Source organism: Sorex fumeus, unplaced genomic scaffold (assembly GCF_029834395.1).
Source record: "Sorex fumeus unplaced genomic scaffold, SorFum_2.1 ptg000013l, whole genome shotgun sequence".
Taxonomy (NCBI): domain Eukaryota; kingdom Metazoa; phylum Chordata; class Mammalia; order Eulipotyphla; family Soricidae; genus Sorex; species Sorex fumeus.
This window is the reverse complement of record NW_026606070.1, coordinates 35,454,129-35,480,014: the sequence shown is the minus strand read 5'-3', so window position 1 is coordinate 35,480,014 and position 25,886 is coordinate 35,454,129. Positions and strand designations below refer to the sequence as shown.

Sequence of the window (25,886 nt, the reverse complement as noted above, 5' to 3'; positions counted from 1 at the left end):
CCCATAAGTCACTTTCACCAAAGCAGGTGTTCTGAGCTAGCCAAACCAGATTTTAGAGTGTACTACAGGAAGATGCTCTAAGTTAGATACTGATTTTTGTCTTTTACTTTGAATACAGTGAATGGAGTATTTTTAGACTAAAGTTATTATAAAATTAGAAATGAAGATTTACTTATAAGTATGTATAGAAAGATAGCCACCTATAATGTAGATCTGTTTTATTTAAATAAGCAACTATTTTCCTCTCTTCTAGCGCTAATAGAAGAGATGAAATTTAAGACTCTATGGCAATAGTATTTTGGTTAGTGACAGTATATTTGAAAATGGGGAAGTATCTTAATATTGTTACTAAAAATTTTTTATATGACTAGTCATACCAAAGGATGTTAAAAGTTTGCAGTTTCACACATAATGTTATCTACTTTAGAGTATTTGTGTATTGTTAATATGCTTGCAATTAGAGAAATTTTTTCCGTTTTAAAAAATCTGTTTTGTGTATGGGACACACCTATCTGTGCTCAGGGTCACTCCCGACAGTGCTTGGGAGATGCCATATGATAGGAGGCATTGTAACGTGTGTCACATGCAAAGTAAATACCCACCTACTGTACTACTGGCTTGGTCCCAGAAACTTAATTCTTTTAAACTAATTCTGTAGGAAATAGTGTGACTTGCAGTACACAGTACACAAAGGTATTTTTCCAAATCTTCAACATAAATGTAAGTTCTCTGCCCCGGCTATTCTCCCAATAGATTTTCATGATTTACAAATTGTATTCCTTCAATATATATCCCCCAGAGAAAATTAGCTTAAGGGTTTTCTACTAATACTGTATACCTGTGAGTATTAGAATAGCCACTGTTGAGTCTAATATGTGGCGGCTAATTGTCCTGAGGCATTTCCTCATTCCAGCTACACAACAACTAAGACACAGATACACTTAATATTCCATTTTAATAAATGGGGACACCTAGATTTACTCTGTAAGATCAATGTTACTGGCAGAACTAGGAGTAAAATACTGGTTTATTTCTGCAAATCCTAATTCATAGCTATGTGAAGTTCTCCAAGCTTCTCAATCATTTGCAAATCCTAATTCATAACTATGTGAAGTTCTCCAAGCTTCTCAATCATTTGCAAATCCTAATTCATAACTATGTGAAGTTCTCCAAGCTTCTCAATTATTTGCTTAACAATTATATTCTAAGCTAGAATGCTAAACTTACCAGAAAAATAGAAAAACTTTAATATGTGGACCTAAACTAAGGTTTACTTACTTGCTTCCTAGTGTCAAGAACAGAGAGAGATACGTGATCTTGTAAACCCTATTTCACTTAGCATTGAAAGCACAAACTGGTCAGCTATGAACAAAAATAGCTTGGCTCTTTGTCTCTGATCTATGACATGCTAAAGGAAGGTAGTCTGCAATAACCAGTATTTAATTCCAAGAATTGACTGGAAGATGATGCTGGTTCACTAGCCTAAAAACCATTCCTAATAGTGATTTGTTGCACCATCAACATACGCTGTTAACGTAACATGCTTTATCCTAAACAACTGCATTTATTTTCTTGAGTTAGCAGGTGGGGCTTCCAAGCAGTTGCTCCAGGATTCTGAGGGCCCCAATGATTCTTGGCCACCTGGGCCAACAGCTCAATACAAGGGCCAAAGGATGCATTGCTGCATCACCTGGGAGAGGCCAAAGGGACAGGGGACCTTATGCTGTGAATTGGATCTGGGGTCTATGAAACCTTAACCCAACTCACCATCTTCTGCCTTGCTGAAGTATTTATGTTTAAAATCATCTTTCACAAACACTCCTACCTGCTTATACCAGATAGCTTAAAAGACGCTGAGGAAAGGAGAATACTGTTTAACCCTCCTGTTGAACAAGACTGAGAATTTATGGGCATTATGTCCTTAGAGAAAACCAATTATACTATAGCATCAAACAAAAGATAAATGCAGACACAGCTACCAAAATAACTGTTGTGATCTCTCCGATGCATGTAATCTTCAATTTCTGGAAATAAAATGTAGATAACTTAATTTTTTATTAATAAGCTTTATTTGAGTTAAAGATAGTAAACAATGTACTTTTATTTGCAATTTAATGATGCAAATTATTGCAATTTAAAATAGTTTACAGTAATTAGTTTAATATGACTAAATCATTTTATCTTTATATATAAGGAATAAAGCTAGTCATTTATGAGATTTAACAATAATTTGAAAATTTTCTATGGAATTTCCCTCAAGTGAATTACTAGTTATAAAGCTCATTATTGCCAAAATATTTCTTTTAAGAGCAATAACCCAAGTCATTAAATGAAAATAAGCACATTTATAAAAAAGTGCTAGAGAAGAATGTGCACAGAAAACATGCACATATACATACTTTCCAAAAGAACATAAACTGTACTTTTAGGCACTGTCTTCTCTTAATTCTGTATACAACAATCTATAGGAGGACTTTCAATGTCCATGTGCTATTGCAGAAGATGATTAAGGCAACCACGTGCAGAAAGCCTATGTGAAATGCACACAAGATATACTAGTGTTCCAAAACTAAAGGTTTGCTATGATAGTTTGGTTCCCGAAGGGCCTTGGAGTGTCTTCATATGATTAAGAAACAGATTTAAGAATGTCACTACAATAATGAATGGTACATAAAGAATCTTTACCTTAAAATGAGTCTTTAAATTTTAAACAGGCGGATATTTCATCTCTATCATGTTTTATAGGGTAGTTATGTGATTTCATTCGATAAAGAGATGATTAGTTGAGAAAGCCACTGACTTCTAAACCTTAGTATAAAATGGACAATTTCCAAATGTGGAATGTTTTAACAAAAAGATGTTGGAAGCCAAAAACTGACAATCTTAAAAAAACTCCCAAGTTTTATCATATTGCATAGCTGAAAATTCATTTCCTACTTATGAAATTGTTCTGTTCATTCAAGCAGAATTTTGCTCCAATCTCCTTCAATTTCCTTCTTTCATACTGTATAGTGGATCCACAAGTTTATTGTGCACATGCATTAAACCTTAAAGAAAAAAAGCAAAGTTCTAGTTGTATTGTTGTTTTGAATTATCATTTACTTTAGAAAGCAAAAGATTTTATGACAGTATTTCGGTTCCCATCTGATATAGTCTAGTGGTTTAAAAATGCTTTAGAATGTTTAGTTTCACCTACTGAAGAAACATTTAATAATTTTTTATGGAACTATAGACATAAAATATGGACATTTTTTTCTGGGAATAATCAAAAGTAGGAGCAGTTCTTGTATGCAGGAGCTTCAATGTAAGAGAACAAATTTGATAATGACTTGGCGAGCACATTTTAATCACATCTAAAATAAATTATAATTGGTACACTTATAAACTGTTCTTAATGGAGCTCAATGGGGAAAAAAAAACAACTTGTTTTCCTGTTACCCGGGTCTTAATGTATGTTATGCATGAGAGATAAAAAGCCAAAGATTTTCTTATTTTGAAATGTGGTCAGGTAAAGAGCATGAAGACTGGGGAAACTGAATCAGTGTGGTTTCTTAGAAATGAGATTATTGGATTGGGAGAGCCAAGGTTTTTGTAATAAGCCTATGTTGTCTAAGATTTCACACACACTCTAAAATCCAAAATGGAGATCTGCTTACCAGATAGGAGCAAAGAGCACTGAGAAATGTTCATGTCTCATGAGAAAAACTAGAAGTTGAAGAATCTTAGAATGCTAATACACGAAATCACTTTATCAGCATCCCAGAATTAATGTTCATTTTAAAACTGTTTCTTTTGAAAATCTGGTTTATGTTACCATCCTTAAACTAGCTGATTATCAGGGTAAACTATTATTCTCTTAGGTTTTTTCCTTCTAATTCTGCAACAAAGTTAGCATTACTTTCAAAACATAATCCAGACTATCAGTTCTTCATGCCAGACTTCTGTGAACTGACTACTTCCAACTTAAAACATGACTTTAATTTTCTTCTCCCTATTCTAACATACAATTTATGCAGCAGTTCTTACTACTGCCTCTGCTCTGGGATCTCTCCTGCTAGGATTTGGGGATCGAACCTGGGTGTGAAAGGCAAGTGCTCTACCTGCTACAGTTGATCTCTCCAGCCCCTTATCTACACATCTCCTCTGCCACCCACAAATTACCAAGAGTACGTACTGAGAAAACTAGATGCCAAATAATGCACTAAACAAAAAGGAAAAACCCCTGCCCCTCATCTAACTTTTTAAAATAGAATATATTGGGGCTGGAGAGATAGCACAGCGGGTAGGGCGTTTGCCTTGCACGCGGCCGACCCACGTTCGATTCCCAGCATCCCATATAGTCCCCTGAGCACCGCCAGGAGTAACCCCTGTGCATCACCGGGTGTGACCCAAAAAGCAAAAAAAAAATAAATATATTTTATTTTCAGCCGATTACTTAAGTAATAAACCAACTTGTGACAAGTATCAGCTTTCAAGCAGATACTTCTTACACATTTTTTTACTTTTTCCATATAAAATACTATAGTAGAAGACATACTTTAATCCATATTTTTGACTACTGACACAAAAATACAATCTACATTTACCAAAAATACATATTAAGGGGTAATTTTAAAGGTACAAGTATACTTGCTAGTGGAAATGATTTACGACAATACCTCCAAGCAATCATATTGAAGACAGGATTATGTCATCCCTATGATGTAGAAGATGTTATCTCCTAGAAGCTTTTCCCAGAGTGATATTGCCCTCTGTAAGCGCTGAACACTTAGAAGGGTTAAAATAATCTTAGTGCAACCAGGAGGTGGGTGAGACACTTTCTGTTCACTTAAGGAAGGTAAATTTCCAAGGCAACACTAGTTAAGTGATATATTTTCCTGAAAAGGATTGGTAGGTCAAATAAGTTTGGGAATCTCTCGTAGAGAGCACCTTTGAGAGAATCATTCTATCTGATACAGTACATCTTCCAAAAGCTCTTTGATCATGGAAAACATAACAATTTTAAATCATACACATTTTTTTAAAAAATAAGATAAACATTAAAAATTCAACTCCTTTATAAATTTTTTTTTAAAAAAATGATACATTGGCTTTAACTTTTATATGCAAGGCTATTTCAAGCTACAGATTCTTTTTTAAGTATTTTTAAAACAAAGACTGATACCCTGAACGTCTTCAGAAAAAAATACAGAAAAAAGCATATTCCATCTACAAACTGGAAAATATAATGTCTCCAAAGAAGGAAATGGAGCAATACTTTCATGAATAGCTTGTAAGTCAAAGTGTTTTATAAGCGCTAATAACGTGTGTGTGTACTAAATAAATACACTTTCTATTTATTTTCTTCTGTTTATATCCTTTTGGAAATTATGACTACAGGGGGGAAAAGGATGACATATTATTTCCTAGCCTGAGAGTAATATACCTCTCTGAGGAAGTATAACTTCAAGGACCAAAGCACAGAAACCAGTTAAGCCTAATTTCAGTTACTCAGCTCTGCCCACATATTGGCTGTGTGACTGGATAAGTAATTTAACATCTCTATAAAACTTGTTGACTTATTCACAATTACAAAATATAATAACAAAAGTACCTACTTTACAGAATTATGAAAAATCAGTAACTACAGTGGCAGATTATTGGCTCTTTTATTTGCTACCTATGTTTCACTAAAAATAAGCAATGGACAACATTTACGAAAAATAAGCAATGGAGGGAATAAGCAATGGACAAAGACAAGAACAGGAAGCAAACTCAAAGAGCAAGAGTACATGCCTCACATAAGGCCTCAAGTTTGGTCCCTAGGACTACATGATGCCTCACACAACATCAGGTGTAACCATGGAGGCCCCTGAGTAGTGCTGGATGAGCCCCTGGTTGCCCCCACCACTTCTGGGCCCACGCAGCATTGTGTGTGAGGCCTGGATGGGAAAGTATCCCTGAGAGTGGTGCCACACAGTTCCCTGAACATTGCCTGGAGCCCCTCCCCATAAGTCCAGAAGCAGACATTACAGAGGCTTAGCCAAGGATCGCTGGAACAAGAAAATGGTACTGTCAAATAGATCTCCTCAACACTGGTATGAAACTGTACATGAGTATTCCCCTTATGAGCTTTGTAAAAACATGAATGGTTGTGATAAATCCAAAGGCCTGCATGGAAATGCAGGGGTAAAACTCCATTACAAGATCTGTCTCACTCAGAGCTATCTCCAAGAGACACTCCATTTTCATCTCTCAAATTAATCAGAAGCTAATAGTGTTTTAGTTTCACTTGGTGTATTTATGACTTGGTAAGTAAAAAGCTATTAATTTGGGTGATTTTTTGCGGGGGTGGGGGAGTTTGGGGACATACCCAGATTGTTCTTTCTGGGGTTAATCCTTGGCAGGCTCCAGAGAACCTGGGCTGACTTTGGGCAATGGAAGTATAACTTACCTACTGTATTGTCTAAACACTTCAGTTTAAGACATAATAGATACAGGGAAAAAGGTGCCTTAGAGGCAATAAAACATGGCAAATTTTTTTTACCTTTATCTATCATAAATGTCCATGAAAAACAAGGTTGATTCAATATAGCTTCTCTAATGTGTGTTACATATTAAAGTAAAAATGTTAAATATTCACTTGCCTATTACCAATAGGATATACACTATATATTTTGTAGTAACCTACCTGCATTATAACCAATTGATAATACTTTGATGCCAGCTATATTAATGGATGATTTATAAAAAAATATTTAAAATGTGTGTACTTATATTTAGTTAGTGTTGACTCAAAAGCAGGGAATGGCTTTTTAAATTGAATGTACTAAATTTACCTGGAAATTCTCCTGAAACACCCATTACATCAGCTATATGTAGTTTTATATACACAACCAGTACTAAGATTTAAGAACTATTGAACTAGACCACAGTAAGAAATGAAAGGGAAAAATATATACAGAAGGCTGGAAAATCAAACATCTCATTACTTGAAGTAATTTCTGTGTATTTTGACATCTAGCCATTTAAAACTTCAGTATGTGCAAGAATTTGCTCAAAATTGTAGATTAACTGAAAAACTGGGAGAAAACATACACTGAGTAGGCTCTAAACCTATAGCTTAGGGAAAGTCTGGCCAGGTAAGCTATAATTAGAAAATCAGAAAGGTTATTTATATAACCTTAAATATTGACCCTTTATTTTACCTTTATTGAATTTATTTAACCCTTAAATATTAAATATGAAAGTAATATATTAAAATTTTAAATTCCAAGAAAAATCTTATTTAGTGGAAATATAGATAAAAGAAACTCTCTTCGTTAAAAAAGGAATGAACTTTGGAGGTAACTATTGTCTGAGTTGAGGCATTTCAGTTCCTTGAAAGACCAGGCTACTCATGCGTCTGTGCAAGGCCAATCTTCAACAGGCCACAGTGGACATATTAACATCTTAGTGGACTTAACTTTCCACCATCAACTTCAGATCTACAGTGGAACATTCTCATGTTCTGCATCTGAAATTTTAATGCTCACCTTTAAAGTATTTCACAGTTTTAACTCTTAGTTCTAAAGTGGCATCTTCATCACACACAAAAATCGTTCGGGGATGCTGCTGAAAAGCGGAAACAGTCCACATGTGATTGACTCCTTCTTCTATTGCTTTGTAGAGGGCAAAGGCCTTATGTGCACCTGTTATGAGGATCATAACCTGAAAAATCATGACATCGCTTGTTAATAATAGATAAAATACACTTCGACTGACAAAGAATCTTGTTGGTGTGTTTTTGACCACACCTGTCTGTACTCAGGGCTTACTCCTGGCTCTGTGCTCAGAGATCACTTCTGTTGGGGATCTTGGGACTACACGTGTTGCCAGGAGCCAACATAGGTTGACCACATGCAAGCTAAGTGCCCTACCTGCTCTACTATCCTTCTGGTGCCCAAAATCTTTAAAAAAAAAGAAAAATGAAACAAGCACCATTATCATTTAAGATTATAATAAAATACATCTTTCTGTTTCTTTACGGTCTGAAGAATTTTTTGCTACTTTTTCAGGCAATAGCAGCAAAAAAGTGAATATTTTCTGAATTTAGGTAAAAATTACCTCTTGTGGTATAGTATTGTGTTGTGGTATAGTGTAGTTTCTTGTGTCACTGTCACTTCTGTCCCGTTGTTCATCGATTTGCTCAAGCGGGCCCAGTAACATATCTATTGGAGACTTTGTTGTTACTGTGTTTGGCATATCGAATACATCACGGGTAGCTTGCCAGGCTCTGCCATGCGGGCAAGATACTCTCGGTAGCTTGCTGGGCTCTCCGAGAGGGGCGGAGGAATCGAACTCGGGTTGGCCATGTTGGCTGAGTGCAAGGCAAATGCCCTACTGCTGTGCTATTGCTCCAGCCCACCTTCTTGTGTATTATTATGTTAATACACTGTAATAGCTGTAAGTAAGCAGATTAAACAGTGATGCACAAAGACTTTAGAGGGGGCAGAGAGAGTACAGTGGCTAACGTGCTTGCCTTGCATGCAGCCGACCCAGGAGCCAAGCCAGAAGAGATCCCTGAGCACAGGGCTGGGAGCAAGCCCTGAGCACTGCTGACTGTGGCCCTAAAACAACAAATTATTTCCTGCGCAATTCAGCATTGAGAGATACTTTTTAAAAATGTACAGTGGTAGTTTTTAGATGAAAAATGCCATTTGAACAGAAATTCTACTTGTGCATGTTCAAGTCTAGATATGTTGCTGCCAAGATCAGTTACTGCACCTTGCCTGTACTTTCTTCAGAACCTGTCATCCTGTTGAAAGACAGGAATGGAAGTTCAGGTCTCCATATAATTAAAACACTTCTAATCACAAGAAGACTATTAAGCTATTCTGTCATTTTTCATGGAAGGAAAAGGCTGCCCAAGTGAAAATGCAAGGATTTGGTGGGGTTTAACAAATTGAGAAAATACTCAACCCAATGTAATTCCAAAAGTGGTATAGTGTTAGCTGGCACTGAAACTTTGTCCCAATCGTCTCCAAATAGTATTCATATAAAAACAGACCAGGGCCAGAGAGATAGTACAGCTGGTGGGATGTTCATCTTGCACATGGCTGACCCAGCTTTGGTCCCCAGCACTGCATACAGTCCCCCAACCACCACCACGAGTGATGCCTGAGCGCAGAAACAAGTTGAAGCCTTGAGCACAGCTGGGTGTGGCTCAAAAACCAGATGAAACCAAACCAACAAAGATGGATCACAAAAATCATTATATCCCCGGGTCTCAAACTACATAGTAGAAATAGGCATGTGAAGCAATACCCACAAAAGGGATTACTTCTTAGATTTCCAAAAGCAGTTGAATATTCAATATATCAATGAATGACTGGGGTTACCATGACTAGGAAATTAGTTCTATTATGAGTAGATAGATATACTAATGGCACTAATTCAGAACATTAATTCCCCTGAAATCAACAAACACCAGGGAAGAAAGTCAAAGAACATTTCATTCTTACTTCTCTGGCATCCATTACTGTCCCCACACCAACTGTAAGAGCCATAGTTGGCACCTTCGACAAATCTCCATCAAAATATTTTGCATTGGCCAAAATGGTGTCCATTGCTAGAGTTTTTAATCTTGTCCTTGAAACTAAACTGGATCCTGGCTCATTGAAAGCGATATGGCCATCTGGACCTATTCCTTTTGAAAGAAATACACACACATATGTACACACATAAATACAAAGTAAATAGTGTATCTCAGATCATGTTTCTCAAAGGCAGCACATTTTTACAAATAAGTAGTAAAGCATACTTACTTTATTTTTATTAGATAGCTGATTTTATAAATGCAGTACATTTGTATTTTTTGTATTTGATTCAGCAAGTTTTTCAAGGATTTCCATACACTTAGGCACTGAACTATAGCTTGCATTTCACTTTACATTAAAATACATTTTACAGTTTTAAAGTAATTTTACATGCATCATCTCAACTAGTCAACAACCCAGTGAGATTAAAAACTAAGTATATCTATTTCCCACCATTTTTAAAATTAAAAGATGCAAATCTTGATCTTCTGATCTCTAGCCTAATTATCTTCATACTTACACGTTAAAATGTTTGGCTCTCCTCTAGGTTGGGTAAGGAAATAGTGGGTCTCCCCGTGGTATCCCGTATTATAGTTTCTTCACTAACAAAAATGCAAAAATATCTAAATTGGACGAAATACAATCGAGGGCAACAGTTCTTTTCAGACACTTTTCACTGAACTCTATTAGAAGAAACGTTTGAAATTCCAACCTAGTACACATCTACGCATTAAGTACAGTAAAAGCAAGAATGGCATGGAATAATACCCTTATTAGAAGCCATACAAGTTACTTTCAATTAATACATTCCATTTCATTAACAAAACACACAAAAAGAAAATGCTGTACGTAACAGACTACATTGATTTTGTGACCTAATAATGGGTGATAACCACAATCTCAAAACTGCTTTAAGGAGACCTACTGCTGGCGCTAACATTCTAGGATTGCCTGTAAGATACAGATAAGAATATGACAGTCTGTATTTGAAGGAAAGTGGAGGCAAATTATTTCATAAAGTGAAGAATCATTCCATGACATAATTCAAGTTTCATATTCATGTACACTATTGGTAAAATTTCTAAATTATTTGGTCAAAATATTATTACATTTGTATTTTGCCTATTTGCTTTGATAACATGTACTCTCAACAATGATTGAGTCTCATTTTATCTGCTCTACAATAAGGTCAACTGTGACGAAGAGTAGCATGGTTTTGAAAAATCTGAGATGAAATGAAATCCTCTGGAAGCAGATATAAACTACCAATGCATAACCATCTGTGATTTTTTTCAATGCAGGAATTTAAAAGCAGAACTACATGTGGGCCACATGTGGAGACTGTTCCCACTATTAAGTATGTATTGCTTGTTGAGTTTTACAAGAAAGATAAAAATTTCTCTCTGAATGTATGAAACTTCTGGTTTTCCTTAAGAATATATACTACTGCCTAAATATTTATATCTTTCTACATAGGAATGAAGGGGAAAGGATGGGACAAAGAAAATAAAAAAGTTTTAGAAAAAAAAACAGGAAGTGTACAAACAACAATACCAGTGGGCACACTTGTGCTCTCACTGGTGACCTAGGTCACATAAAAGAGCACAGCAAAACGGACATGGTCACTGTAATTCACTGTAGGAACGAGTCAATATACTCTTCCTTCACTGATCTTGAGTAGCAAAAATTGAAATTCCTGGTAGAAAGCCATATTTCTAAAATGTTTAGAATACCTTACAGCTTTATAAGACTTCTGAGTAATCTAAAGCTCCTTTAGATTTCTAAAGGAAATCTAGAAGCTACAGTCTGTTTATTCAGTGTCTTTATGTGTAATCCAAAGGTCAGCTGTTACAGGTGCACAAATCAGTGTGAAAAATGGTCACAAAACACTGGTCTATATGAACATGTCATCACCTTTATAAAACAAGTCCAATATTCAAGAGTTTGGTTCCCAAATTATGTGGGGCAAAATGTAAACTTGACTAGTGAGGACTTAATCTTTTTCATTACTGTCATTTTACCATGGAGAACAGCACCTGAGGCATAAAGGTTTTCAACAAGGAACAGCTGCCTGAAAGAATGGGTCGTTGGTGTTTGTTTGGGCATGTCTGGTGCTCACCGTAGTTTCTCCATCCTTCTATCTTGCTCAGCTACCCACAGAACAGGGGCCAGAAGAATCATTAAACTCTACTTCTGTGAGGCAAGGTAACCACAACTAAGGATAAGCAGTGGTCCCAAACTAAAACATAGATTTTTCTCTCTTGAAATTCCAAAATGCAGGAATTTCAGGAATGCAGGAATGCAGGAAGAAAGCAGATATCTGGAGTGAGGCATGTGGTGTTGGCACTGCAAGGAGGAAGACAATGAGCGCCTGTGCTGGAGATCTCAGGTTCCCTAGTTTTTGTGTGGACACTGGGCACTGGGCTGCTGCAATACTGCTATCAGTTCCTTGAATGGCCACACTCTTCCTAATTAACTCACTTTTAGTCCTATTAGCAGGTAACTGTTACCTACAAACAAAGGTGGAGGCTGGAGTTTTTGCCATTGTCTTTCCTTTATTATTATTCATATTCATTGTTTTATTTTTGCTTTATAAATAGAAAACTTTTAGAAACAAACTCTCTTGAAATCAACTTGAAAGCTAATTCCTTTAGAGTCTGTTTATAAAAACTGATGCTTTTGATTGTATTGCCACAGGTGGGTCAGACATAGCATAATGCACCTTTGTCTTTTACGCTTTTGCTATGAGAGGAAGAATGAGAACTTTCGGAGATATATGTGAGTGTGCGTGTGTGTGTGTGTGAGTGTGTATACACATATATGTGTGTGTATATGTACACACATATTCACATATATACATATATCTACATATCAGTATACCTATATACACCCAAATATATGTAATTCCTTCCCTTCACTTTTCTACTGAAGGAAAGGAACTCCTAGTGTATTCCTTCAGTATTTTCTCAGCAGTGAGCAACTGTGGATTAGTGTTCTAAGCACTTTTCATCCTATTATTTCTAATTCAGAGGAGAGGTACAGGAAACCCCGTTCTGGTCTCAAGCCCAATCTGCAATCTAATCCAACTTTACCTTTAATAAAGTTGATATTTTGATCCCATTTGGCTCAGTTCTTAATTTTTTTATTTTTAATTAACCAAACCCTAGAACAATAGAAGGGCAACTGCTAAGACCCAGAATCCAAGCCTCATGTTGAAAATCCAATGATTAACAATCCTAAATCAACAAAAGCAAAGAATCACACGAGATTCTTTCATGCCTACAGCATTCATTAATAAGTTGTCCCAATTAGGAAAGAGTTAAAAGAAAATCCTTGGGATGGTCAAATATGAAATAATGAGTCCCATGGTATTTAACTCATGGGTTCTTATGTAAGATCAAAAATGAACAGAAACAACCTGGAGCTATAGCACAACTAGGGCACTTGCCTCCCACAAAGCCAAACAGGTTCAATACCCAACAACAAATCTTCTTCAAGTCCTACAAGTAGTGATCCCCACGTGCAAACCCTGAGCATTGCCTGATGTGACCCTAGAACTAAAAATAGTAATAATTAACAGAAAAAATCTTCACAAGAGAAAGCAAAAAGATGGGGAGGAGAAAAATCAGGTAGTGCTCAGAATTTACACCAAGCCCTGTACTCAGGAATCACTCCTGATTGGAATGCACCAGGGACCATACAGGATATCATTGGTTAAACCAGCATCAACAGTATGCCAGGTAAGTGCCTTAAACCTTGTACTATTTCTCTGGACCTAAGAAAAATATTTTCCATGCAGCCATTTTCTGTAATGAACTCTATCTAAACTATGTACATTTTATATAATACTAAATATTACTTTTTTCTGTTAATTGTGAGGCTACAGCAGGCACGCTTTGGGGGACCACTGTGTTATAAATAGTTAGTGTATGATTACTAAATAGAAGTCATTCTAATTGATTGGATTAGATGCATGACAAGTGCATACCTTGAATATTCTGAAGTATCAAATTTTTTTGAACTTTCATAATGGTGGGTGCAAATAATAATTATCTCAGAACTGAGCCATACAGACAGAACTGGAATGGAAATATTTTCCAGAAACGCTGAAGTAATATTGGCAAGTTTTATTTAAAATAGATAAATTCCTATTTTGATAAAGCAAATTAGTCTAACTTGGATTCTTGTTCAGTTACATAACCACCCAATCTACACAATGATAGACTGTCAATTACGCTGGTTTTACACGGCATAGATAAAACTTTATCAGAGACAATATTTCAATCTTGCTGGACATCCTTATGAGGTAATTTGGGGTGAAAAAAATCCCAGAAAAGTGAATGAACTACACAACAGTCAATACTTCAGCACTTATAGATCTGAGACAATGAGAGGATTGATGCCTTCTTAATGAAGTATAAACTAGACACCAGCTACTGCTACAAAACACTTTACGTAAGTTACACTGCAGTTAAATTCTCACAGATTTTAGAATGGTCAATATTCTGTTTTTAAAATCTAATTTTTTTCAATTTTAAAAGTTCCTTTTTAAATAATTTTTTATTTTATAAAGTAAAATAAAATTTGATATGGTACAAAGTAGGAGACAACCAATTTAAGAGGGAAATAAATATATGTTTACAGATATGAATATAGTTATATAGCACACAAGCCTTGCTATATATATAGAGAGAGAGAGCACACAAGGCTCAACCTTTAACAACATGTAAGTGATCTCTTATAGAAGGGCTTAATGGCCCCTGGGTGAAATACAACAATCTCCACACTCTTTCCTCTAAGGATACTTAGAGGAAATAAGTTCATAATATTTCAGTACATTTAATATTCAAACACCAATCCCACCACCATTACACCTTCCCACCACCATATTTCAGATGTTTCCATCTCGAACCCCAATCCCTGCCCCAAAGCAGAACTGAAATAATATATTTTGTATTGTTTGTTATAAAAAAATGCTGAAAATGCTACCCAAAAAAGTATCCTTAGAAGAAAGAGTGTGGAGATTGTTGTATTTCACCCAGGGGCCATTAAGCCCTTCTATAAGAGATCACTTACATGTTGTTAAAGGTTGAGCCTTGTGTGCTCTCTCTCTCTCTATATATATAGCAAGGCTTGTGTGCTATATAACTATATTCATATCTGTAAACATATATTTATTTCCCTCTTAAATTGGTTGTCTCCTACTTTGTACCATATCAAATGTGGTGCAGTAATCTTGGAGTATGGGTAGGGTGTGTGGTTTGAAGTATTGCACGGCCAAAAATGCAGCCACATGGTTCGGGAATAGATTCACTCATGGGTGATGCTCTGCCCAATAATGAACTTCAGCATACTTCCCATGGGAAGTGAAAAACAAAAACAGGATGCAAATTTAAGTCTGACTTCAATATCCAACCACCTCCTCAAAAGCACGGGCTTCCTTAACCATAAATCAGATTCAGTGTAAATCCTTTGAAGATGTAATCTATGTGATTTTGAGCAATCTTAAAATGATTGTAAGATAGATCCAGAGAACTTAATGATAATTTAGAAAGGTTGTTTCCAAAGTGGATGATGTGGCCCCCAAGAAGTACTGGAGCACTAGAATAATTGGTGGTGATGTGTGGCAGGGTTGGGGGTGGGAGGGGTTCTGTAATTTCAGATACAATTGGGGCACTTTCTGTTTCTCACACAAAACCATTCTTGCTTTTAGAATATATAGATTCTAAAACTCTATCGATCACCTAAATTGTTTCATCTCACTGAAAATTGGATAAGAATCTATCATCAATCTTTAGTTAATCTGAATTAAGCTGCAGAATTCTTAATATGAAATCCAAAGTGAACAAGTACTTGAATAAATTTCAGTTGCAATTTATGTACACACCCAATATGGAATTTCATGTATGGGATATTTGCCTTCTCAGTAGATCAATCCCCAGAACCCAATAAGGTCCTCAAAGCCTGTCAAGAGCACAGAGCCAGGAGTAAGTCCTGAGTACCATAAGGTGTGGCCAAATTTTTTTTTAAAACAAAACAACAACAAAAAAACCCAAGTTGAAGTCTTAAGGGAATAGTAGAAGAATAATATTATTTAGAAAAAGAAACACATAACTTTTTTAAGACAAAAAACTAGATCCTAAAGATTATTAGAAAAGTTTTAACAGGGGCCTACTTCTCCAGACATAAACAATTCCAACTTTTATTCTTAAAATATTGTTTATTAAAAAAATTAATTCAGGGGCTGGAGCAATTGAACAGTGGGTAGAGTGTTTGCCTTGCATGTGGCTGACTTGGGTTGATCGCTGGCATTCTGGTTTTGCTCATCAGGAGTAAAACCTAAGTGCAGAGCTGAGAGTAACCTGAGCAGAGCATCACCAGGTGTGGCCCCAAAAAAAGGCAGGGGTGAGGTGGGGGGGTGAGTGAAATCGGAAATCAGTAGCTAAATAAATGGTTTAAAAAAAAATTAGCTTTGAGATCAGCACCAGGAGGATTACTCCATAACTTAGAGGCCAGCCGGGTATTCTAGGGGAAAGGGCAGTTCAGATAGAGAAGGGAGCACCAAATAAAGGGTGTTAGGAGGATCCTCCCAGGAGGGGAGATGCATGTCGAAAGTAGACTATGGACTGAACATGTTTGCCACTCAATGCCTCTTTTGCAGAACACAACACCCAAAACGAAAGAGAGAACACAGGGGATTGCCCTGCCACAGAGGCAGGGGGAGATGGGGGGATGGGGGTGGGGGGGATATTATCCATGGTGGTGGAAAATGGGCACTGGTGGAGGGATGGGTATCTGATCATTGTATAATCGAAACCCAAGCACAAAAAAGAGTAAATCTACAAAAAAAAAAAGAAAACTCAGTGAGTTCCCAAAGGAGTAGAACTAATAAAGACACAATGTGTGTGTTAATTTATATGCTATAATTGCTTTTGCTAGTCTCTGAATTAAATAATAATGAACATAAAAAAATTAGCTTCAAGACCTAAATCAAATATGAATAAAGATTAGTGTTTTACATACAAGTGTTTTACATACCTCCAACAAAAAGATCAATTCCTCCAGCTTCTTTTATTTTTTTTTCAAAAGCATCACATTCTGCTTGTAAATCTGTAGCATTCCCATCAAGTATATGAGCATTATTAGGATCTATATCAACATGCTTAAAAAAGTTATTCCACATATATGAATGGTAGCTTTCAGGATGATTTCTGGGAAGTCCTAAGTATAATGTTAAAAAATAAAAATGTAAATATTTCTAGAAATAATATGGCCGTTTACTTTCCTGATTCAGCCAGAAAAACTATGTAAATTATGTAAGTATTCCATATGTTATTTAAAGATGTTTATACGGAATAATGTTAATTAGATTCCAGGCACTATTTTAATTACTGGAGAGAATAGTGAATAGTTTGGCCCAAAGTAATGAATTATTTGTAAGTTGCAGAGCATGAAAGGAATACAGATCTTCTGATATATAGTTATTTAATTCTTCAACTATACTGATTTTAATTCTTCAACTATACTGATTTTAATAAAGACTGATTTTATATAACTTCAAACCTCAGGCTGGAGAGATAGTACAGGAGAAATATGCCTGCACTGCATGTGGCTGACTCAAATTTGATCCCCAACACTGCATAGAGTCAGCACCCTACTCCCCAATCCTGCCAGGAGTGACCACCGAACACAGAACCAGGAGGATTCCATGAGTACCACCAGGCATGTCCCCAAATTGGAAAAAAAAAAAAACCTTAAAGACCTCATCACAAAGTAGCATTTTATACTCTATGTATTCGTGTTATATTTAAAAATACAAGTTTAAGTTACATATTTACATTCTCAAAATATATTAATTTTAAATGCAAAACCTAGCACATAACATTTAAATAGAGCTTACCTACATATTCATCCATGTTAAAGGTCTTCACATATTTAAATGAGAGGTCTCCATTCTTATGAAATTCTATTAGTTTTTTATAACATCCTAAAGGCGTACTCCCTAAAACAAAAATGTCATTATGTAAAATAACTTTAAAATGTTTTTTTATAAAAGTAGATAACTAAATTTTCTTATAATATTCCACAGTCTTTAATCATTTGGCAAGCAATTTAAATACATATTCGATTAACAATTCTAAATTTAATTAGTCTCTTTAGAATATCTTATAATGCCACTAACCTAGAATTTGCTGAATAAAGCTGGAAATCAACCAAAAAGAATTATGATTTGGGTAACTATTCTAGGTGAAAATAAATCTGAGCGGTAGGTGAGACACAAAGAATACAGACTTTTTTTTTTTTTTTTTGCTTTTTGGGTCACACCCGGCAATGCACAGGGGCTACTCCTGGCTCTGCACTCAGGAATTACCCCTGGTGGTGCTCAGGGGACCATATGGGATGCTGGGAATCGAACCCGGGTTGGTCGCGTGCAAGGCAAACGTCCTATAGCTGTGCTATTGCTCCAGCCTGCACAGTGATTCAATTAAAATTATTTTTTAAAGCAATCTTTTTTCCAGAAATTTGTCATGTGTTCTATTGGTCACTACTAGTATCCAAAATATAGCGTAAACTATATCTCTAACATAAAAGTAGGTACTTTATTTTATTGTAGTTCTTTTTTTCCCCACACTCTGTGGTGCTCAGGGTAACTTCCTGATTCAGCACTCAAGGGCCACTCCTGGTAGGGTTCGGTGGACCATATGGGTTGCCAGGGATTGAATTTGGGTTAGCCATGAGTAAAACAAGAAACCTACTCATCATATTATCTCTCCAGCACTAACATAAAGATATGTTTAAAACTCAGATTGCTACATATTTAGAAGTGATTAAAGTAGTTAGCCTGAATATAGCCTGGGCATACACGGTATACAGCTTAATACCAAAGCCATTCTGAACAAGTGAAGCACACATATTGGAAACTGTCACTGCCACTGTCCTCCTGTTGTTCATCGAGTTGCTCGAGTGGGCCCAGTAACGTCTCCATTGTGACAACTGTTACTGTGTTTGGCATATCGAATACTTCACCGGTAGCTTGCCGGGCTCTCTGAGAGGTGGAGGAATCAAACTCGGGTCGGCCATGTTGTTCACTTGCAAGACAAACACCCTACCCGCTGTGCTATGGCTCCAGCCCATTGGAAACTGCATTTTTTAAATTTATTTATTTATTTATTTTGCTTTTTGGGTCAACTCGGCAATGTACAAGGGTTACTCCTGGCTCTGCACTCAGGAATTACTCCTGGCAGTGCTCAGGGGATCATATGGGATGCTGGGAACTGAAAGGGTTGGCTGCATGCAAGGCAAATGCCCTACCCTCTGTACTATCACTCCAGCCCCTGGAAACTGCATTCTTATCTTAAGTACAATACATTTTTGAAAACAACTTTGTTATTGTCACTAAATCCACTAATCTGGACTTAAAAACAAAAAGCAAAACATTAAATATCCCCTTGGTGAGCTACGAAGACTTCTTTCTTCTCTCTCTCTCTCTCTCTCTCTCTCTCTCTCTCTCTCTCTCTCTCTCTCTCTCTCTCTCTCTCTCCTCTCTGTGCATATGTGTGTTTCTAGGATTCAAATCCCTGAGCCTTCCACCTGTAAGTCATGTGCCTTACTGCTGAACCACACAAGTGTAAGAATGCATTTCATGCAAATGGAAAATATTATCATTAAAGGTTTTATGATGTTGGGAATTATTGAGGGAGGAACAAGAGAAAAGTCTGTTGAAATAAAAACTTAAATATACAGATTTATTTAGGTCTGGAGAGATAGTACAGGGGTAAAGGAAAGCACGTACCTTGCATAGCTGACCTGGGTTCCATACCCAGCACTACATGGTCCCTGAGAACTGCCATGTATGATCTATAAATAACACTCCCCCTAATTTTTATGTAGTGTTTACAGTCACCTGCCCCCACGCCTGGCTAGTCCTCGTAGGGGCCCCTTGGAGGGGAGCAGGTTGAGCTTTCCTCCCCGCACACCCCCCCCCGACCAGGGCCCCGGCAGCCGAAGACCTCCAGGACCAGCCACCACCATGCTGAGACCACTCTCCGCACACCTGAAGGTACAGGCAGAGGGACAAAGCCACATGGGTTCCGGGGCCGAGATCTCCAAGCCTACTCGGATTGGAGTCGAGCATCCTCCACCCAGATCCTCCAAATTCCAGTAGGCAGGGGTCACACCCACCAACTGGCCCCCTGGTGCCGTGTAATCCCATCAGCGGCCAAGGCTCTAAGACTATAAGAACCAGCTCCCGGAACCGCGCAGCCGCAAATGCTGCATCTTATTATGACATCTCATTCCTAGTTTGACAAACTGGCAGGCTACCGAATGTAGCCTGCCCACACGGCAGAGTCTGGCAAACTCTCCGTGGCGTACCCAATATGCCAAATACCAGTAACAATGATGGGTCTCATTCTCCTAAAGAGCCTTGAATATAAACTCAGGGCTAGGATGAAGGAGACGTTACTGGGGCCTGCTCGAGGCAATCGACGAATAACAGGATGATTTGTGATTGTGACTGTATAAAAATAACTCAAAAGAATACCATCCTGTTTGAGCCTCAAAACAGCCTGTGATCTATCATAATCCTTATTTTTCTAAAACATAAGGAAACCAAGGGTTAGGAATACAGAATGTCTTTAGGTTGCCAAGAAAGTGGCCAGGTCCAATTCCAGTCAATATTCTTTCTGTGGAAGTCAACAATATCACATAAAATGCCACTAAGCATTCACAGTTATTTTGTAAGAGAGTCCTTTATCATAGAGAACTAAATCCAGTCAAACATAATAGTTACAGTCTATTCTGTCAGTATAAATATCCGTCTTCAAATTTTTTTCATGAAGAATGCTTCTATAATGGAAAGAGTAAACAGAGAAATACTAAAGGGCTAATAAGAAACTCTATAGCAGGTGAGAAAAAGTTAAAAAAAAACACCAATATACTTGAGAGAGATAGTCAGCAGGTAAGGCACTTACTTGCCTTATACATGACCGGCCAACCTGGGTTTGATCCCAGCATCCCACATAGTGCCCCAAGCACCCCAGAAGTAATTCCTGAGTGCAGAGCCAGGAGTAAGCCTGAGCATTACCAGGTGTGCCCCCCACCAAAAAAAAAAGGAAAAGGAAAAAAGGGTAAGGTACAGCGGCTATCACACATGACCCTGGTTTGACTCCCAGCATCATATGGTCCCCTCAGCCACCAATATGACAAGTATGGCTCTAGAAGCTACCAGAGTTCTTTGGGGGGCAAGGGGGACCCAGTCATCCCCATCACTGCAGGGTGCGTGCAGCTTCTCTTGAGAACCACTGACTCAGGTGGCTGAGAATTGCTGGTGGGGCCCCTGGTGTCTTCCTAAAGTCATTTGGAAGGCTCCCAAAAAGAAAAGAATGTATACATCAGTATAATTTTAGGAGCTGCTTGGTGATCAATAAGGTTAAACAACTAAGTTATATGAACTGTGAAAGACATCCAAAAAGAAGAAACTAAAATAAAATAAACTACATGCTTTTATGCTATAAAAAGTTATTAAAAATACTATGGTGTAGGGATTACAATATCAAGAATGATCAAGTGGGCAAGTATGGGCTTTGATGATTGTGAAGATTATAAAATATGTGCAATGTGTCAATCGTAATCAAGTATTACTCTGCAAAGGAGTGTTGATAATGGGGGAGATTAGGCATATGTACATGGGGTGGGAGTGGTGATGGGAAATTTCTGTAGCTTCCCAACATTTTTTTCCCTGCTATTTAATTTTTTAAGAGTCTTAATTAAAAACATTAAGTACCACCGTACCCAAAAAAAAAAAAAAACCTTCAAATATTTCTTTTTGACTTTTGGAATGGCAGTTGAATTAGAGCTTTAACACAAGAAAACAGTAGTGAAATATAGATATTAGATCTACATTTATTTACAAGTTTGTTTAATCAGTAATACGATAAAAAATTAACGGGGAAATATTTTACTTAGGGAAACCCTTCAATTCTAAAATTTGAGTATAAGAATTTTTTTAAACACTGATATTACCTGTAGGTAAGCCCAGTGTAAAGTATCTATCCTGACCGGGCTTGAACTGAATGATGCGATTACAGATGTACTTGGCTGCCCACTCACTGGCCAAGTCATAGTTATCAAGAATTACAAGCCTCATTATGGTGATGCACAGTTTCCAGGACGAGAAGTTAAAACCTGCAAAAACACCAGCAGAGAACAATAAGTCATTTACAGATAATCAAGCGGCAGTGTAATAGACGGATGACTTTTAAAAGGACATTGGTTTATAAAGACATACATTACAGTACAACCTTTACAGTCACAGTAACTGCTGTTTTCTTTTGAAGAAACCTTCAAAAGAAGTTCTTGAAGAGGTAGGCAGGTCATTGACAATTACAGATTATTCTTTACAACAATCTTCTATAATAAATATAATGGTTTTAGGTGACCAGATAGACTGACACAATTTCACTGTTTATGCAATAATTAAATGGCAAAGTCAGAACTAATGTCAAGACAAACTTTAAAAACATAAAGATACCACACTACATGTACAAGGATTTCATACAAAGCAACACAATACAAACAACAACAAAAAAGCAGTATTCATTTATTGATTGTAAATTAATGGTAGCAATAATTACTCAGCAACTTTTTTGTACTTAATAATGTCATTAAAAATAATAAATAAACTTCCCTGTCATTCGTATTCGATATGCCAAACACAGTAACAACAAGTCTCATGATGGAGATGTTACTGGGCCCACTCGAGCAAATCGATGAATAATGGGAGGACCATGACTGTGACCCTGTCATTAAATAATGTTTATTTTGTTTGCTTTTTGTCGTGTGATGCTCACTGGCAGTGCTTGGGGAACCATATGGGATACCTGGGATCAAACTCAGGTTGGCCACATGCAAGGCAATCATCCTACCCACTGTTCTGTTGCTTCAGCCATACATATGTTTTTATAAAAATGACACCTATAATTAAAATTCATTCAATGCAGAAAATTTTTAAAAATCCAGAAATAATCATCATTTGATACTTAAAATCAATTAATCATTATTAAACACTAATCACCTATGAATGATTAAATAGAAATAATTTTTATCAATGGGATATAATACACACTAATTTTAAAATGAGGACAAGAATTTAGTTCTTACATTCAATTAAAATAGTGCATTCAAGAAAATGCTGGTCTTTGAAGGAAAATTTTTTTTTCACAAAAAGCAAATTTAGGCTGGAACTACAATACAGCAAGATACATCTAAGATCTAGGTTTGATCCCTGGCATCCCATATGGTCCCCCTAGGCCATTAGGAGTGATGTCTAAGTGCAGACCCAGGAGTAAGTCTTGAGAACTGCTGGGGAATGGCCCAACAAAACAGGCAAATGAAAAAGGCAATTTTAGTTGCTAAAAAAAAAAAAGTAGATAAAAAAATATTAGACAAATACTAAGCAAGTAAGGGTCATTTATGAACTGCATGATTTCAGTTTGGGCAGTGCAGTTGTGGGAACTACATTCTTACACTTCCTCAAATGTGTAAATTTATGATTTCTTTTGAAATATATAATACAGTCTATAACCATGATTCTGAGATTATTTCTTAATTAAGGTTTGCGATATTAAGAACATCAGTTATTTTATAAGTGGCTTCAGCAGTACAGAAATTCTGTACTGTCACCCTTTACAAAGAGTAGTACGTGAAATTCTTAAAAGTAATGGGAACAGTAAGCTTCATTATAACCAATATATGGAATTTAAGATGATGTCCATAAAAAAAGACAACAATTTGAACTGTGACACCACAACAAAGAAATCATGATTACCATAAACTAGAATTCTGGCACGGTGACAAGAGATAAACAGAATGCAAACAGTAATTTACACTGTCAAAACACTGACATGGCTTCTATGTACATCACTAATTATCACAGAGCAGAAACAGTTTCAAATTCTAAGTCAACCAATCAAAATGCGCTGACTATTGAGGTGATCAAGATCATCTTCACTTCTCATAGGAATATTCCACAAGCTAATTACTGATTAAAAAGCACAATAAAAGCTATACAAGAGACCGAGGAGGAAAGGTGTTAGAACTTTCCAAGCATCTTCTATGTTCTAAGTATGCTCTTTTGCAGTTTAACGACTTGTAAGGGCCTATTAGACACCAAGCATCAAACCGGGTTCTACAGATACAAACAGATCAAGGAGTAACTAAAACGTCTTGGCATCGGTTCATAGTCTGCATCATAACATAACTTCATAGAAACTATCTCCCTCCGAGCCCCCCCCCCACCACAGTTAACGAAAACTGCAAAGGCTCTTAAGGGAGTATAAGATCTAACCAAAGAGCCATTCATGCGCCAAACACACCTTCGAAGCAAGAATCACTTCGATGCTTCCATCTTGTACTTTCCGCATTGCTCACTATACTTTTGCAATGCTCACTGGTGGTCCTTCGAATCAGGTGAAGTTTAGGGATTAAAAAAAAAAAACCTATGCAGTATCCTCATTACAAAAGAGTCGAGCATATCTCTCGGATCAGGTATTACAGGCTAGTTTTTTGTTTGTTTGTTTTTGTTTTAACAAAAAGCCTCTCCCCAGTAGGAAAGGACAGAATGTTTGGGGCACGTTTACTCTGATTTTTTCACCAGGCGTGTCCTCCAGTCTTGGCCAGGGCTACCAGAGCGACTGCCCTAGCCCCGGGCAATTCCCTGACTTGCAGATGTCCAGGCACTCAGGAAAAACCCAGCACCCGTCCCCTCCCCTCTCCGGGTGCTGATTCATCAGAGAGGTGCATCTCCCGAGAAGGGCGCAGCCAACCCCCAGCCCGGGAACTTCAGCCCTGCACGGGAACTTTTGCATGACTTAGGTGACAGCGAGTCTAGCTAGCATCTCCAGCTCGGGAGTCCCTGCTCCGGGCTCCAGTTGACACCACCATGCACTTGACCTTAAAAGGGATCCTGAAGCGTCCCGAACCCACCCACCCACCCAGGGATGGAGGGCGCAGGAAAGCGGGGGTGCGGGCCACCCAGACGCGCCAGTGAATCCCGCACGCCCACCTCCACTTCCAGCCTCCGGGGCGGGGGAGGGGGGGTGCAGCCTCTCCAGCCAGGTCCCAGCCGTGCAAAGGGGGGCTGCGGCGACGCGTTTGTAACAAGTGTCAGGCGAGGAAGCCTCCAGCGGGGAGGCCAGATAAAAACGCCTTTCCGGAAGTCCGATCTCCAAGGGGACAGGCGGCCAGGCAAGGGCGAGGACGTCCCGCGACCCCCGCAAACCTTCCCCCGGACCCCGGTGCTTGCTCAGTCACCGCGCAGAGTCGACCCGAGGGAGGCAAGCCCCGCCGGGGACCCGCCACAGTCCCCTCTCTGGACTCAGCCGCGAACCCACCTGCGTTTCCGATGCTGGCAGAGCCGGACCAAGCAACCCACGGCAACCTCGGAGCGGAGCAGGCGGGTGAGCGGAGCTCGGAGCCCCGGGACCCGGATGCAGACGGAGGCGCCCTACGGGAAGGCAGCGCGGCCCGCGGGCCCGGCGCATGCGCGGCCGGCGGCGGCCTCTCCAGGGATGGTCGGTCAGTTTGGGTGTTATTGCAAGCGGCTTACACTTGGGACTCCCTCCAGCGCCTGCCCAGGCCTTTGGTGGTTCCTCTTTTGTTTTCATCCCCAAGCTTGATTGCGGTAGTCTTTGGGGCTTATGAGATTTGAACTTGAAGGACTAAATTTAGCATGAAGTTCTAGAAGTGTAAGTTATGCTTATGCAGAAAGCATTACTTTCCTTGTCCCTGGCAATGATCATATGAATTTTTCTCTCCACACCGACCTGTTGAATGCAGTTTAAAAGAACACCGTCAGTCAAATGTCTTTGCTTAAAAAAAAAAAAAGTTCATGGGATCAGAGCAATAGTACAGTGGCTAAGATGTTCGCCTGGCAAGCATTTTGAATCTCCAGCATCCGATATGGTCCCCCAAGCACCGCTCCAGGAGTAACCTAGAGCAATGCCGGATGTGACCCCAAAGAGTACCCCACCCCCCAAAAAAGCCCATTATTATTTTTTTAAAAAGTTCATGAAAGTTAACTGATGAGAAAACACCATGTGTGCAAAAAGGCAAACACTAAAGCGCGGGAAATTTTTAGAGTACCTCAGTAACAAGGAAATTTTAGTGGGATGTGGGCTTGTAATGATTCATTCTTAGAAAGGGGTAGAGGATGCAGAATTAGCCTTGACTTGGATATCAGGTCTTTGTTCAAGAGGAGGAAGGAGGGAAGGAAGGAAGGAAGGAAGGAAGGAAGGAAGGAAGGAAGGAAGGAAGGAAGGAAGGAAGGAA

The 25,886-nt window shown here is 38.1% G+C and overlaps 1 protein-coding gene across 1 annotated transcript; it reads right to left on the bottom strand.

Moving 5' to 3' along the window:
* Window positions 1-1,873: 1,873 nt before the first annotated feature.
* On the bottom strand, window positions 1,874-25,028 carry GNPDA2 (glucosamine-6-phosphate deaminase 2). The gene is made up of 7 exons (XM_056111243.1): window positions 24,950-25,028; window positions 21,582-21,743; window positions 17,458-17,559; window positions 16,596-16,778; window positions 9,483-9,667; window positions 7,515-7,689; window positions 1,874-3,047 (listed from the first exon to the last, which is right to left on the bottom strand). Exons 2-7 carry the CDS (start codon window positions 21,703-21,705, stop codon window positions 2,986-2,988), a joined length of 831 nt encoding a protein of 276 aa, XP_055967218.1. The 5' UTR covers window positions 21,706-21,743; window positions 24,950-25,028; the 3' UTR covers window positions 1,874-2,985.
* Window positions 25,029-25,886: the final 858 nt, after the last annotated feature.